Source organism: Caretta caretta, chromosome 2 (assembly GCF_965140235.1).
Source record: "Caretta caretta isolate rCarCar2 chromosome 2, rCarCar1.hap1, whole genome shotgun sequence".
Classification (NCBI taxonomy): Eukaryota; Metazoa; Chordata; order Testudines; family Cheloniidae; genus Caretta; species Caretta caretta.
In genome coordinates this window covers 142,786,990-142,801,670 of record NC_134207.1, presented here as the reverse complement: position 1 = coordinate 142,801,670, position 14,681 = coordinate 142,786,990, and the positions used below count along the sequence as shown (strand labels likewise).

Genomic DNA, 14,681 nt, shown 5'->3' with positions numbered 1-14,681 from the left:
ATGACACATACTGAAAGTATCATCATCCCCACTTTTTAGATGTGAAATCTAAAAATGGGTAAAAAGAAAAGGAGTACTTGTGGCACCTTAGAGACTAACAAATTTATTTGAGCATAAGCTTTCGTGAGCTACAGCTCACTTCATTGGATGGGTAATAATAATGGGTAAAGTGGCTTGTCCAGAATATTGACGGAGCTTGGACTGAAACTAAGAAATTCCTGCCTCCCAATCCTGTTCTTTTACATACTTCATTTCACAAATCAAAGCCACCATTATTCCAAATAAGAAGGGCATCTCACTATCCATCAATATTTCTCCTTTTCTAATCAGCCAGTCGTATTGTGACAGGGGCTAAGTCTGTTCCCTTTGAAATACTCCCAAGTTCTTGCAGGATCAGAAACCAAGAGATCTGCACTCAGGCCCACATCTTCCACACCACACTATCACTATCCCAACAAAGTGCCCACTGGCTGGCAAAATAAGCCCATAAGGAGGTAACTTGAACTGAACACTCTATAAACTCACTGACTCAAAGAGTTAAACCCTGGCCAACCCAGTTATACCATTCTCCTATTTTCATGTTGAAAATGAGACATAAAGTACAACAGTGTGCTAATTCTGCATAGTGTAAACAATATAGATCTGTATACAGTAACTACGAGAACCTAAAATGGGACTCAGCTGCAAATTACAACTTTGTGTTGGCATAAAAACGTAAATAAAACTATCTCCAAAAAGAACTGCAGTATTTGGGAGTTTTAAAATATTTATAAAAATGCTTTTAGCAGAAGCAAAATAAATTGAATGCCCAACAGCTAACAGTGAATTAAGGTTTGGAATTACTCTTTTAACAATACACATAACTCATGGAATTAAACTCCTGATTTGTCCTTTTTTCACAATGTTAGATAAATGGATAGATAATGAAGCAGGCAGACAGTTACACAAACTTCCACTGTGGGGAAAAGTGCTGACAAGTGGTCCACATAGAATTTATTTCTTCTAACTTACTCTGTTGTTCAAACAAGGCTTTAGAAAGCAAATCTACTGTTTAAGCTTCAAATTGTTATTGTTCAGATGTATCGGGAAGAGAAAATAATCCTTGGGGATCAGACCTGCCAACGACTGAACAAGCAGTGTAGCAGTTTGGATTTACAACTATGACTAAAAAGCACTTTGACTCCTTATGCTTGTCAGGCTTATTGCAAAAAACAAAAACTAGTAGATGAAAGAAAGTAAGTTTCATATTATCCATTTGTACACAGTCAATTAGCATCAAGTATGCTAAAACGTCATCTGAATTACTGTAACAGGCCACCTGCTCATCATTTCTGCATCTCCTGGAGCCCATTAAGGACCTAACTCATTGTAGATTCTGATTGTCTGAAAGACAGCCTGCTCATGTTTATACAATATCCCTTCCACATGTAGAACCTGAGGGGATCTTGAGAGCCTTAGACGTTACTCTGAATATAACAGAAAAATTAACAAATATTATGTAAGGTACATACACATTAGTCGTAAAGATCCCATAGATTAAGTCCAATTCTGGCAGGAAGAAAGTGCTTTGTAATTCATTGTAGTAAAATGGAATTTCTCCAGGGCGAGAGCAGTTCAAACGAGCCTTCATAAAGGTTGTCCAGGTGTCCTCTAGCAAAAATCTGCCCCCAATATCATTTTTACAGACCCGAGCAGCCCGCGAAAAGACTGTTTTCCCACAGTCATGCTCTACTGCATTCTCTCGGAAGAAGAAGTAGGTGAAGTTTCCAATGTCATAGGATGACACAAAATTTGGCTCTGAAAAGAGTCGGAGAAAAAAATATGTCATGTATAGTTGATACATATTCTGATATTTGCTTGAAATTGCTAGAATTTCCTCTATGCATCATTCAGAGAAAGTATATTTTTTTCAAAATTCAAAATTATTGTTATTTTTTCAATGTTGAAATAAGGCAAATTATATTGATATTCATGCAGACATGAATTAGAATTCTGCACTTCTGCGCATCATGAGGAGACTGTAAAGACAGCAGTTACTGAACACACAATTTGTGTTTTGGTTATAAAAAACAGCAATTTCTAATCTGAGTGTGATATAGTAAATTAGGCCCCGAGAAGCACATACATCAGTCTATTCCTATTCAGCAAGGGATTGATCTTGTGGCCACTTAAATCAATGGTAAAGCTCCCATTGACTTAAAAGCACAGGATCAGATACCAAAGTAGTTAAGTATGTGCTTAATTGCTGTGATGAAAAGAAAGGGACTGCTGAAGGGGGAGCCTTTGAGAGCAAGATAACTTTGGTTTTAACAATACATCAAATAAAACTTTCAATACACTTTAAAATATTTTGTTTTCCTCTTTACAAAAAATAAAACCAAATAAAAAATTGATACAACACATTTATTCTGGCAAGGAAGAAAAACATTTAGGAGAAATTAGAGAATAAAAATGACTGATCTAAGAAATAAGGAACAAAATTAAAAAAAAAAATCTGGATATCAGAAAAAATAAAAATATGGTACTTTTCTGGTAAGGATTACAGAAGCTAACGAGAATCCATGAGCTTGACAGTGATTGAGAACTTGATGATTTCTTAAAGGCAAAGCACGTTAGATATATTGCCCTGTGGAGCAGGAGAAAAGTAATTGTAAAAGACTGCTGCCCCTTAAGAGAGATGTAAGATTTTTTATATTCATTTCCAGAATTCATTCTAAAAATATTTAAAATAAATAAATAAAAAACACACCACGCTGGATGAAAAACACTATTTCTGATACACATAATTAGATAACTTTAGTAATAGAGCTGGTCAAAACATTTCCAACTGAACAGTTTTCCATTAGAAAATGCTGATTTGATGGACTTGAAATATTCTGCAGGACCCTTGAAACTTTTGATGGAAACTAGGCACACAGGCAGGCTGGCTGGCTGGCTTCCTACCATCTCACCCAGCTCCTGAGGCTCCCTGGCAGTCACACTGGAAGGCTGGCTTTCCCTGGATCCCTGGCGCCTCAGTCACCCAGCTTCCCTGGGAAAGGCTGGCTGCCTTTCCATGCTGGCTGGCTTCCCAACTAACTAGCTCTCTGGGCTACCTGGCTTCCTGGTGGGCTTCCTGGCTCCCCAGGCAGACGGGTCCCCAGCTGGCCGGCTCCTCAGCTTCCCACATGGCAGTCAGGTGGGTGGGCTGCCCATTTCCCTGGATGGTTGGCTTGCTGGGCTAGCTGGCTTTCCAGACTGCAAAGCTGGCCATCTGCCTGACTGGCTGGTTGAGTCCATGGAGCATAGAAAACTTGGCATTCAAACAGCCTGCCAGGCTGGCTGCTGTGGAACAAGGGATTCTGAGGATCATATTTTATTTTGGGTGTTTATGAAACAAAATATTTCAGAATTTCAGTCCCATGAAAAATTTTGACTTTTTCATTTGATTCATATTTTTTTTTTCTGAAATACTGAAATTTTTCAAGGATCAAAAATTTTGTTTCCCAGCTAATTCTATTTATTAGTAGTTATATGTGGAAAGTGCTAATAACCTAAGGAATGTTGGATCAGGCCGTTATGTTTGCACAGCAGCTAGTACACTGTGGGTGCTACCAGCAAAAAAGTCATACATAATAGTAATTTTCTGTTTCAAATAGCACCCACAATATGCTAGCACTATGCAAACAGAAAAGTCCCTGCCTCAAAAAGCTTAAAACTATACTATTAGTTCCTATAATTGCAGAAGTTACTAATATTTTTATATGAACTCTCTCTCTCTCGGGCTGTCAAACTATTAAAAATAATCGCAAGATTAAAAAAAATTGCTGTGATTAATTACAGTTTTAATCACACTGATAAACAATAACAGAATACCAATTTAAATTTATTATAAATATTTTGGATGTTTTTCTTCATTTTCAAATATATTGATTTCAATTACAACACAGAATACAAAGTGTCTAGTGATCACTTTATATTATTATTATATTTGATTACGCATATTTGCACTGTAAAAAAGCTAAACAAATGCAATAGTCTTTTTCAATTCACCTCATACAAGTACTGTTGAGCAAGCTCTTTATTGTGAAAATACAATTTACAAATGTAGAATTATTTTTTGTTCATAACTGCACTAAAAACAAAACAATGCAAAAACTTTAAAGCCTATATATTGAAGCATGAAGGACATACAAATATTTAGCATATCTGGCATGTAAATATCCGGCAATACCGGCTACAATAGCGCCATGCGAATGCCTGTTCTCACTTTTAGGTGGCATTGTAAATAAGAAGCAGGCAGCATTATCTCCTGTAAATGTAAACAAACTTGTTTGTCTTAGCGAGTAGCTGAACAAGAAGTAGGACTGAGTGGACTTGTCTGAAGTGAATTGAAAAATACTATTTCTTTTATCTTTTTTACAGTACAAATATTTGTAATAAAAATAATATAAAGTGAACACTGTACACTTTGTATTCTGTATTGTAATTGAAATCAATATATTTGAGAATGTAGAAAAACATCCAAAATATTTATAAGAAGTTTAAATTGGTGTTCTATTATTGTTTAACAGTGCAATTAAAACTGTGATTAATCATGACTATTTTTAATCTAGTTAATTTTTTTTGCGTTAATTGCATCCGTTAACTGTGATTAATTGACAGCCCTAATATACATATACATCCACACTCACACCTGGCATTACAGATGGAACAAGATGAATAAAAGTACCAATAATAATTTTAAAAACTCAAATATTTCTAAATTTGTTTTTCTGTAAAATGTAAGAGCATATACTGAATAGTTAATGATCTAGTGATATAAATGTTTTACTGGCACTCATTTGGGATGACCTGTATAGGCCACTTGTAATACAGAAATCACTAACTTATGTTGGTGAAACCTTTACAACATACCATACCATCATATATGAGACAGTTCACGCAGACAGTTCACGCAGACTTGTGATACATATACACAAGTATCAGGGTTTTTTTAATGATAAACCCGTCATATTTCATCTGTTCCTAAAAGACACCACAATGTTCAGTTCTATGGAATAAACGTTGTATTGTTCCTTTAGCTAAATTAACAGTTTTTTAGGTACATTTAGGAATGACAAGCTAATAGGAGTGAAAACAGTGCTCCCCATCGACAGTTTTCAATTTATATCTGCAGCATATCTCTTCAATGTTTCTATTTACCTGTAATGGATGTAAAAGATAACCTTGGACCTCCATTACCATATAATAGATGAGGTTAGTCCCCCTACGCCATATTATCCCTACAAAATGTTCTAATACTCAGGAGAAAAACTACTGGCTGGGGGGAGGGGTAGATTCAGCAACCTGGATATAACTTGAGCTACTTGTATAGTGTAGAAGGTTTAGTCCTCAATATTCACTAATGGTGTGCAGAAAGGAACCAACCTCACAAGACAGATTTACAGTATGAAAAAGGAGGAATTTCAAACTATCTGTTGTACTTCTACAGTCTAATAGCCCACTTGTTCTTTTAACCCTTCTCAGTAGTACAATGTCTGATCTAAAACAGTTTCTACTTGCACAAACACTGAACTCCCTAGAGTCCCTCATTTTTCCTGAAAGTATACTGTAGAAAAAATAACGACTAAAGCTGGGTCCCGGCAATCGGATCTGCTGATACTTCCATCTCTGTTGAAGCCCACTGTCTTCAACGGGACTCCACAGGAGCATAAGGTTCACACACAGAAATCTGATTGCAGGGTCAGTGCCAAAAGCAGTATTAACATTGCTGACAGTATGCTTAGATGTTCAAATGCTTTAGGAATAAAAAATGTTACGAAATCCAGTCTGAGTGTTTTTATTGACCTTTGATAAATCCATGTAAATCTCTTACTGGCCAATATCTTTAAAATGTATATATAATATATATAATACACAAACTTGTACATATAGTTCACTGACTCAAACTTGAAAAATAATATACCTATCCACAAACACCTGTATGGATACTTCACTGATTACGATTTGATAAAAAGGAGCCCAGCTGGTGAAAGCTGTGAAAGCTGTTCCCATTTGCATGAAATGTATTAATGCTAGCACCACCTCAGGGGATTCTGTGGATTTGCTCAGATTATCCTGTCAGCTTTTATTTCATTTTTTCATTTGGAGAAAATTTATTGAGTCATTTTGGAGTTTCAGAAAAAGGGTGATTCTTGTCCAAGAAAAAATAGTTTATATATGCCCAGATATTGCATGGAGACCTGAAATTTATCAGTATGGAGGACTCTTTCCAACAGAACTTTGTAATATAGAAGATGAAATTGACCAAATTTTGCTCTACGATAAGCCAGTGGGAGTTGCTCATGAACATTTGAGGACAGAATTTAACCCTATTGTAGGACTTTTTCTGTATTAAGTACCTTTAAAATAGTATAGTGTTAATAGCTACAGTATATTCATCCCCCCAAACTTTGTACCTTTCATATTATTATATTCATTATTTTCTTTTTCACACTGAACTGAAGACTTTACGGGTATAGACGAGAAGGTGTATGTTTTCCCTATCAGTGGATGTTTTCTGGAAGAGAAGCCCTCTCAAGATTGTTCACATGGGAGGATGGCAGGCCTATTCTAATAATGAGATCTTAATGGGAAAATGTCATGCCTCTTTCTTCTTCTCCAACATCTACATTTCTCGGGAGGGGGAAGACAAAGTCTTTTCTTCTCTCCGGGGGCCTTCCCCTGAAAACACATGGGGCTTTTCTCCTTTCTTGCCCCCTCTCAGAAAGTACATGGGGATTGTCCTACCGAAAGCATCATTTTTTCTTCTCCCAATGAGATCTTCTATTTTTCTCTCCTGCTGTTAAGATCCTATTCTCTCTCCAATATTTAGGTCTTTCTTCCTTTCTTCTGTGACTGTTATTTTTCTGTCGGTGATCCTCACAATACTGTGCCTTTTTCGATCAAACTCAGTTTTGCCCCCTTTCAGTCTCTCTCTCTCACTCCCTCTTTTTCTGAAGTATTAAGGAGGCTCATGCTCCAACTGTGCTGGCTGGAGGTATTCTACTGGAGAGCTGGCATTGGTCAGAGCATGCAGACAGGTGACAGGAATCAGGGCCTGTGGCAGAGCGGTGTCTGGCCAACCTCACAAGCACAGATATACTGTAGTAGGCTGCCTGATTGGCTACACTGTCTAATTGGTGGGAAAAGTCAGCAGACCAGCTCTTAAACCCAGCAGCAGCTTGGTGTCTGCTCAAAGCATTCATCCATGGCTGTGACAACTCCTAGCCTGCAGTTCCCAGCCTTGCCCCCAACTTGTTCCAGCCCTGCGCCTGCCTTGGTTCATGCCAGGTAACCCGACTCTGACCTTTGGCTCTGATTCATGACTTCTGATTTCAGCTCTGTCCTTCAGCTCTGACATCTAGCCTCTGACTTTAGCTCTGAGCCTGGGCACCTGTTCCTGGCTACAGGCTCCTGCTCCAACCACTAGGCAACATCACCCACGGTCTGGACTCTGATAGTTTGAGCAGCCCAAAAGACACCAACAATAAGGAAACTAGAGCTGATATGGGGAGCATGGATCCTACAAAGGTCAATATCTCTGATGGGGATAGTGGAAGCCACACAGACCTTGCAAGCCCAGGTTGCCATCCTGGAGGTGTAGAATACAATCTTGCAAGCTCAAGCCATGCTGCCTTCAGCTCCAATCCCTGCTTCCTGCGAGCCCAACCTCCCTCTGCCTGACAAGTTCAGTGGCAATCACCACAAATTTTGTGGGTTCCTAAATCAGCGTCAGACCCTATTTCTCCGACACCCATAGTCATACTCCACTGACCAAGCCCAGGTGGGAATGATATCAGCCTGCTTATGGGGGAGGCCTGATGTGGATGTCTCTGCTCCTGGAAAGATCAAGCCTACTTCTAGCACAATTTGAGACTTTGTTAGAGCTATATATATATTTCTCAGACTCCCTGGCATTGAATACCTCACCTCATCTGCCTATTACCCACAAGCTAATGTGTGAACAGAGAGTGTCAATCTGCTGTCTAAGTAATTACCAGAATGATTGGCTTCCCAGCCTGTGCTACACAGAATTTGCATATCACAAATGCAATCCATGCCTCAACCCAACATAGCCCATTCTTTGGGAATGATGGCTTTCACCACCACTTCGACCCAGCCTTAGCCTTAAGTTACCCCCTCATGGCCACTGCAGATTTAGCCTCCCACTTACACAAGGTGCACCAGGAGCTCAGACAACACTTGCAGTCTACCAAAGAAGCCTATAAACACCATGTAGTACTAGACTGTCAGGCTGCCTCCAATATGGCCATGGGAGAAGGTGTGATTCTCTGCCCAGCACCTTAAATCAAGGCACCCATCTACCAAACCAGACTATAACAAACTGGACCCCTTCAAGATTATAGAGCAGGTAAACGCAGTGGCCTTCAGATTACAGTTGTTCATATCCTGGAAGATCCACCCCCTCATTCACATCTCACTTTTAAATCCCTTCATCAAGAATCTGTACCCAAACCACTCCAACCTGCCACCTGTAACAGACTGCAGACAGGAGGAATACTTGGTCCAGTGAGTCCTCGACTCTCATTGAGTTAGGGGAAAGCTCCAATACCTGGTAGACTGGGAAGGTGATGGTCCATAGGAGCAGCATTGGGAACTGGTAGAGACGATCTATTGTTTGGGTTTCATCAGAAGTACTGTGAGAAACTGGGCCCTAAGTTCCCTAGGAGGTGCCCTCAAGGGGGTGGGTACTGCCAGGAATCAGGGTCTGCAGCAGAGTCAGTCTCTGGGCAACCTAACGAGCACAGCTGGCCTGTACGTGCCTCTATCGTTACTGCCATGAGGAGGGATGCCTGTCTCTGTCACTCCAGGGGAGTGCTAGGCCATAAGGATGGAACAAGAAGAGCGCCTGGTATTAACGCAATTTGGTCCTGGATGCAGAAAGCCACAGGAAGCTTCACTCAGCTTGCTGCCTTCCTACTCTGTACATTGCCGTCTAGTGGCATGTACATAACTTTAAAAAACCAACACCTCCTCGAGAGCTGATTTGGGCAGCACTGAAGAGTCCCTGGGACTGAGTTCAAAACCACAGAGCAGGGACTGCCAAAGCCAAACTTGGGCAGTTGGACAATATGTTAATGGTACACAAGAAGAAACAGAACCTAGTGCAATCTTTATTACCTGTGGAGCTGTGCTATACTATAATAAGACTATAAAAGAGGTAAAAATGTATGTGTCACTCAAGTCAGTACGTATGACTCTAAATGCACAGAAGCAAAAGACCTGTTCAGCCAGAAGTTGTCACTTATACAGTCTCTTTTCAGAATAAAACCACACTTTAAATTTTCAAACAATTATTTCAAGCAGGGTGAAAGGTCACTGTTAACACATTATTATTCAGATAAGTGACCACCTTAATGAACCATATTGCAGTTTACATTTTCAAGCATCATTATCTACCCAGCAACTGATAGAATATTATATAGTTTCCTTTATAAACTATCTTTTATAGTAAATGTAATTTCTTTCTCCAATGGGTTTAAATCAAAGGCAGCTACAAAAGAAAGTGGGATCTATTGAATAGGATTATTTTCCCCAGAAGCTTGAGAGGTAAATGTGCATGGTAAAGGTGCAACTACTAAACAAGGGCAGCTTATATTAAAAACTACATGGTTACAAAACAAGGGAGGGGGATGCTAATCAAAAGAGCCTTCTATACAAAGATAAATGGTATTGTAAAGACAATCTTAATATATGTACATTTAATATAATAGAACATGAATCAAAAAAAAAATTGAAGTACGTGTAATACCGCTGATGGTAATTGAGGTAAATCCTAATTGAGCTAATTAGTGCAAACCCTGACTTCCTCCTTATATACCCTTAGGGGTCAGCTGGTCAGCTCCCACCAATGGCTAAATTGTGGCTATGCCTGAGTTAGGACAAAGAAAATTTTCTAAGATACTGGGTATCCAATAGTGCCTGAAATTCCACTTTTGCTCAAAAGTTGAAAGGAACACAATTTGAGCAATCCCTGCTGTCAGTGCTTTCATATTATTTGGTGCAACAAAAAGAGACATTGCCTGAATTATGCAGAAAAGAGACATTTCAGGAGGTGTGGGATTATCAAAAGTTGGATGGACGTGTTTTTGGCACAAACTGAAATAGAAAATCTGTCCTTTATTTTGCACAACTCTAATTACAATTTACCCCAAAAGGATTCACATTTGCTTGATTTGTAAAATCTGTTGTACTTCAGTTAGGAAATAATATTTTTAAACAAAGAATATGTCCATGTGTGTTGTTGTGTCAATAAAACAAATGGTATCATTTTTAAAACACTTTTCATTCTTACAGGCTAGTAAAAAAAAAGGGGGGGGGGAATAAACAAAAGGGAAAAAAAAACACATTTGGGGCCTGATACAGAAGTCAATAGATGCCTTCTGCAACGGATCAGGTCTTTACAGACTACTAAACTAAGAGACAATAAGACTTAAACTGCTTTTCTGTTGTTATTGTCCTATTCAGTCGTGTTTGCACCAGCTATATTTTTAGCCAATAAACTACATTTTAGTTCACCAATGGAAACATAACTATTGAATTAAATTGTATTTAGAAATATACCATATGTCTTCCAGCACTTAGGCATTCAGGAATTAAGAGCAGATTTCTAACCATATGACCTGCTGCAAACTGTAAAGCTCTATTTCTTGGAAAGCACGATCCTGTTGGAAATATGCCAATATCCCTCCTTCTAGCCCAAGAAAGGAAGAATCCTGTACATGATCTTTAATCTTGCCACTGTCCTTTAGGGGAAAAAATATGTAATCCATTCTCTATATATAGGAAAACTATTTTTCTAAAACTTAGCATAAAATTAAATGTCCTACAAATTCCACCTCTAGACTAAGAGGGAATACTTCATAATCACATCTGTCTCTTCTGGGAATTTTTAAAACAAAGTAATAATAGCTGATATCATTTCCTCATTCCAGTGAATAATGCTGATAGTTACTGTGTATTCTGTAACCATGGTTATTACCTGAACCTGCCATGGACTTTCACATGAAAAACAATGTCTCTTTAAGATAGGGTGCAGATTCTCTTTAAGCCAGGATGCAGAGAGAAGGTGTCGGTGACATGCAAATAGACCTGGTCAGCAAAGGATAGGGGAGCTTCCCCTGGGCTGGTAAGCAGCTAAGAGAATGCCGCTGGAGACAAAAACATCTGGTCAAAGAGCAAAAAGAAAAGGAGTACTTGTGGCACCTTAGAGACTAACCAATTTATTTGAGCATGAGCTTTCGTGAGCTACACGAAAGCTCATGCTCAAATAAATTGGTTAGTCTCTAAGGTGCCACAAGTACTCCTTTTCTTTTTGCGAATACAGACTAACACGGCTGTTACTCTGAAACCAGTCAAAGAGCAGACACTCTTAACCCAGAGATCACAAATCGCAACCTTCTAGGGAAGGATGCAGTCCTGGGAGTAAGGCTTACAGTTTAACTCCATGAGGGGAAATGGGCTTTTTGCATGTGCATAACCCTGGGGTTGGGAGACAGCTCCACAAAGGGCCAGCCAATAGGCAGGATCCCCCAGAACCCTTCTCACCAGACTATGATGTACCAAAATCCCAGAAAGATGATTAGATTAAAAAACCCATGCAGAAGGGAACACTGTAGGGAAAGGAAAGCCAGTAACTGATTACAGGAAAAGGTTCAGGAAGGAGGTAAATGACACAATGGGTATTGAACCAACCAACCTCAGAACCAGACTGTCTAGACAGAAGGTGTGATATGACAAAGATACTTATAAACACCCCTCTGTGATAAGGAATTTGACACCAATGTTAGAGAGAGAGGCTTTCTAGCAACCCAGAGAAAACACACTTGCTAACTTTTGAGGTCATTAGACTGGTACACAAAGTGTTAAAAGATGCACAAAACTTTGCAAAAGCCTATGTGGGTAAAAATACGTTTGACAACACTTGGGAGTTATGTTGTTAAAAGTCAAGAGGACCCTAATACACACTGCCTTTGAGTTAGTCAGTGACTAATACTCTTGCAGTAAAGTAAGGGGGGAGCTGTGACATATTGTACCTCAAAATAGCACCCTGTAGCCCCCACATTCACCACTTGTTTATGGTTATGATATTTTGAACAAAGAACGCCTTGTAAGGTATCCTGTGACAAGGCATGATTTGCTGAAACTCATCGTTCTATCAAAATATGTATATCATCATTGGTTTCAGAGGGGTAGCCAGGTTAGTCTTTATCAGCAAAAACAATGGGGAGTCCTTGTAGCACCTTAAAGACTAACAAATGAATTTGGGCATAAGCTTTTATGGGCTAAAATCCACTTCATCAGATGCATGGAGTGAAAAATACAGTAGGCAGGTGTGTGTGTATATATATATATATATATATATATATATATATTACAGAACATGAAAAGATGGGAGTTGCCTTACCAAGTGGGGGTCAGTGCTAACAAGGCCAATTCAATCAAGGTGGAAATGGCCTATTCCGAAGAGTTGACAAGAAGGGGTGAATATCAACAGAGGAAAAATTACTTTTTGTAGTGCTAATGAGGCCAATTCAATCATGGTGGAGGTGGCCCATTCCCAACAGTTGACAAGAAGGTGTGAGTATCAACAGAGGGAAAATTACTTTTTGTAGTGACCCAGCCACTCCCAGTCTTTATTCAGGCCTAATTTGATCGTGTCCAGTTTGCAAATTAATTCCAGTTCTGCAGTTTCTCGTTGAAGTCTGTTTTTGAAGTTTTTTGGTTGAAGAACTTTTAAGTCTGTTATTGAGTGTCCAGGGAGATTGAAGTGCTCTCCTACTGGTTTTTAAATGTTACAATTCTTGATGTCTGATTTGTGTCCATTTATTCTTTTGTATAGAAACTGTCCACTTTGGCCAATGTACATGGCAGAGGGGCATTGCTGGCAACTGAACAGCATATATCACATTGGTAGATGTGCAGGTGAACGAGTCCCTGATGGTGTGGCTGATGTGTGTCCTATGTTGGTGTCCCTTGAATGGATATGCGGACAGAGTTGGCAATGGGGTTGTTGCAGGGATTGGTTCCTGGGCTACTGTTTTTGTTTTGTGGTCTGTAGTTGCTGGTGAGTATTTGCTTCAGGTTGGGGGGCTGTCTGTAAGCGAGGACTGGCCTGCCTCCCAAAGTCTGTGAGAGTGAGGAATCATCCTTCAGGATAGGTTGTAGATCCTTGATGATGCACTGGAGAAGTTTTAGCTGGGAGCTGTAGGCGACAGCTAGTCATGTTCTGTTACTTTCTTTGTTGGGCCTGTCCTATAGTAGGTGACTTCTGGGTACCCTTCTGGCTCTGTCAATCTGTTTATTCACTTCCCCAGGTGGGTAGAAAGCTTATGCCCAAATAAATTTGTTAGTCTCTAAGGTGCCAACAGGACTCCTCGTTTTTATATCATCATTGTATATGGAGTTATGAGATTTTGCTCCATGTTGTTATTGAAATATATTGTGAGTCTGGGAGATGCCTACAGCTAGCTCTCCAGTGGCAACAAAGGCACTGACCCACACCTAGCCATTGACCAGAAAGAGAACTGTAAACAGTAGATCTACAATTCAATAAGAGACAGTTGCTCAAGCTCTAACAATGGGGATTACTTAACTCCGTAACTCAGCAACGTATCAGGACATGTGATGCTTGACTCCATATTGGATTCAGTATTTTTCCAGGCACATGAACTGAGAGTATAAAATAAGGGGCAGTGGCATCATGAATCCATCTCTCTCCTCCCCCACCTATTCTTAAGGCAATAAGACCATTTGGAAGAAAAGACTTTGAACTGGGGAGATTGGTCCCAGCCTGAGCAGGGAATTCAGCCTGTGTATTAAGAACTGTGAACTGCTCACAATGCCTAGTGGTGTGAGAAAAACTGCTTGATTCAAATCTTGCTTAGTTTGATAAAATTTAGGATTTAGACTGTGATTTTACCTTTTATTTCTCATATAATCAACTCTGACCTCTATGCCTAACACTTATAATCACTTAAAATCTACCTTTTTATAGTTAAACTTATTTTAATGTTTTATCTTTACCAATGAATTTGTCTTAAGTCCTTAGGGAATTTGCTCAGATTACAAAGGTTGGTGCATGTCCACTATACTTTGACAAAGTGGCAAACATATTAATGAGCTTGCATTGTTCAAGGGAAGGTCTTGAGCAGTATAAGATGGTACGTTTCTGGGGTGCAAGGCTGGGGCTGGGGGGATTTCTCTATGTATAGTTCATGAAAGCCGTGAGAGCCTTCATGCAACTTTGGGTGTGCCTTCACATACTAATGGATGTCTAAGAGTGAAGTCTGAGGGGGCTGATTGTCACTAGCAGAGCAATATGAGAGGTACTATGATCCAGAGTCCCATAGTCCAGACTTTACCCCAGGGGGTCAGGGTGTCACACCTCCCTCCACTTAACTTGTAGGTACTCTACAAGGAAGAACCTGCAATGAGAAGAAAATGGTATTTTGCCACCATCTCTGCTAGGTCCCCCTCTGCCCCCTCCTCTGTGTGGGCCTTGGCTGGACAGGCGTCTACCAGGTCCTGGTCTTGACTTGCTGGGAATGCAGCCTGAATGTCCCTGGCCAAAGGAAACCCTGCAGGGGGGAACCACCCAGTATGAAAAGTGTCTGTGGGACGGAGGATGCCGGCCA

At 39.7% G+C, this 14,681-nt stretch overlaps 1 protein-coding gene across 1 annotated transcript in view; it reads right to left on the bottom strand.

Annotated features, from left to right (window-relative positions):
* SEMA5A (semaphorin 5A) overlaps nucleotides 1-14,681 on the bottom strand; it is a 657,104-nt gene that overhangs the window by 228,337 nt on the left and 414,086 nt on the right. The window contains exon 8 of the mRNA XM_048839567.2: nucleotides 1,512-1,797. Coding sequence (XP_048695524.2) covers nucleotides 1,512-1,797 — 286 coding nt within the window. The remainder of the gene's footprint in view (nucleotides 1-1,511; nucleotides 1,798-14,681) is intronic.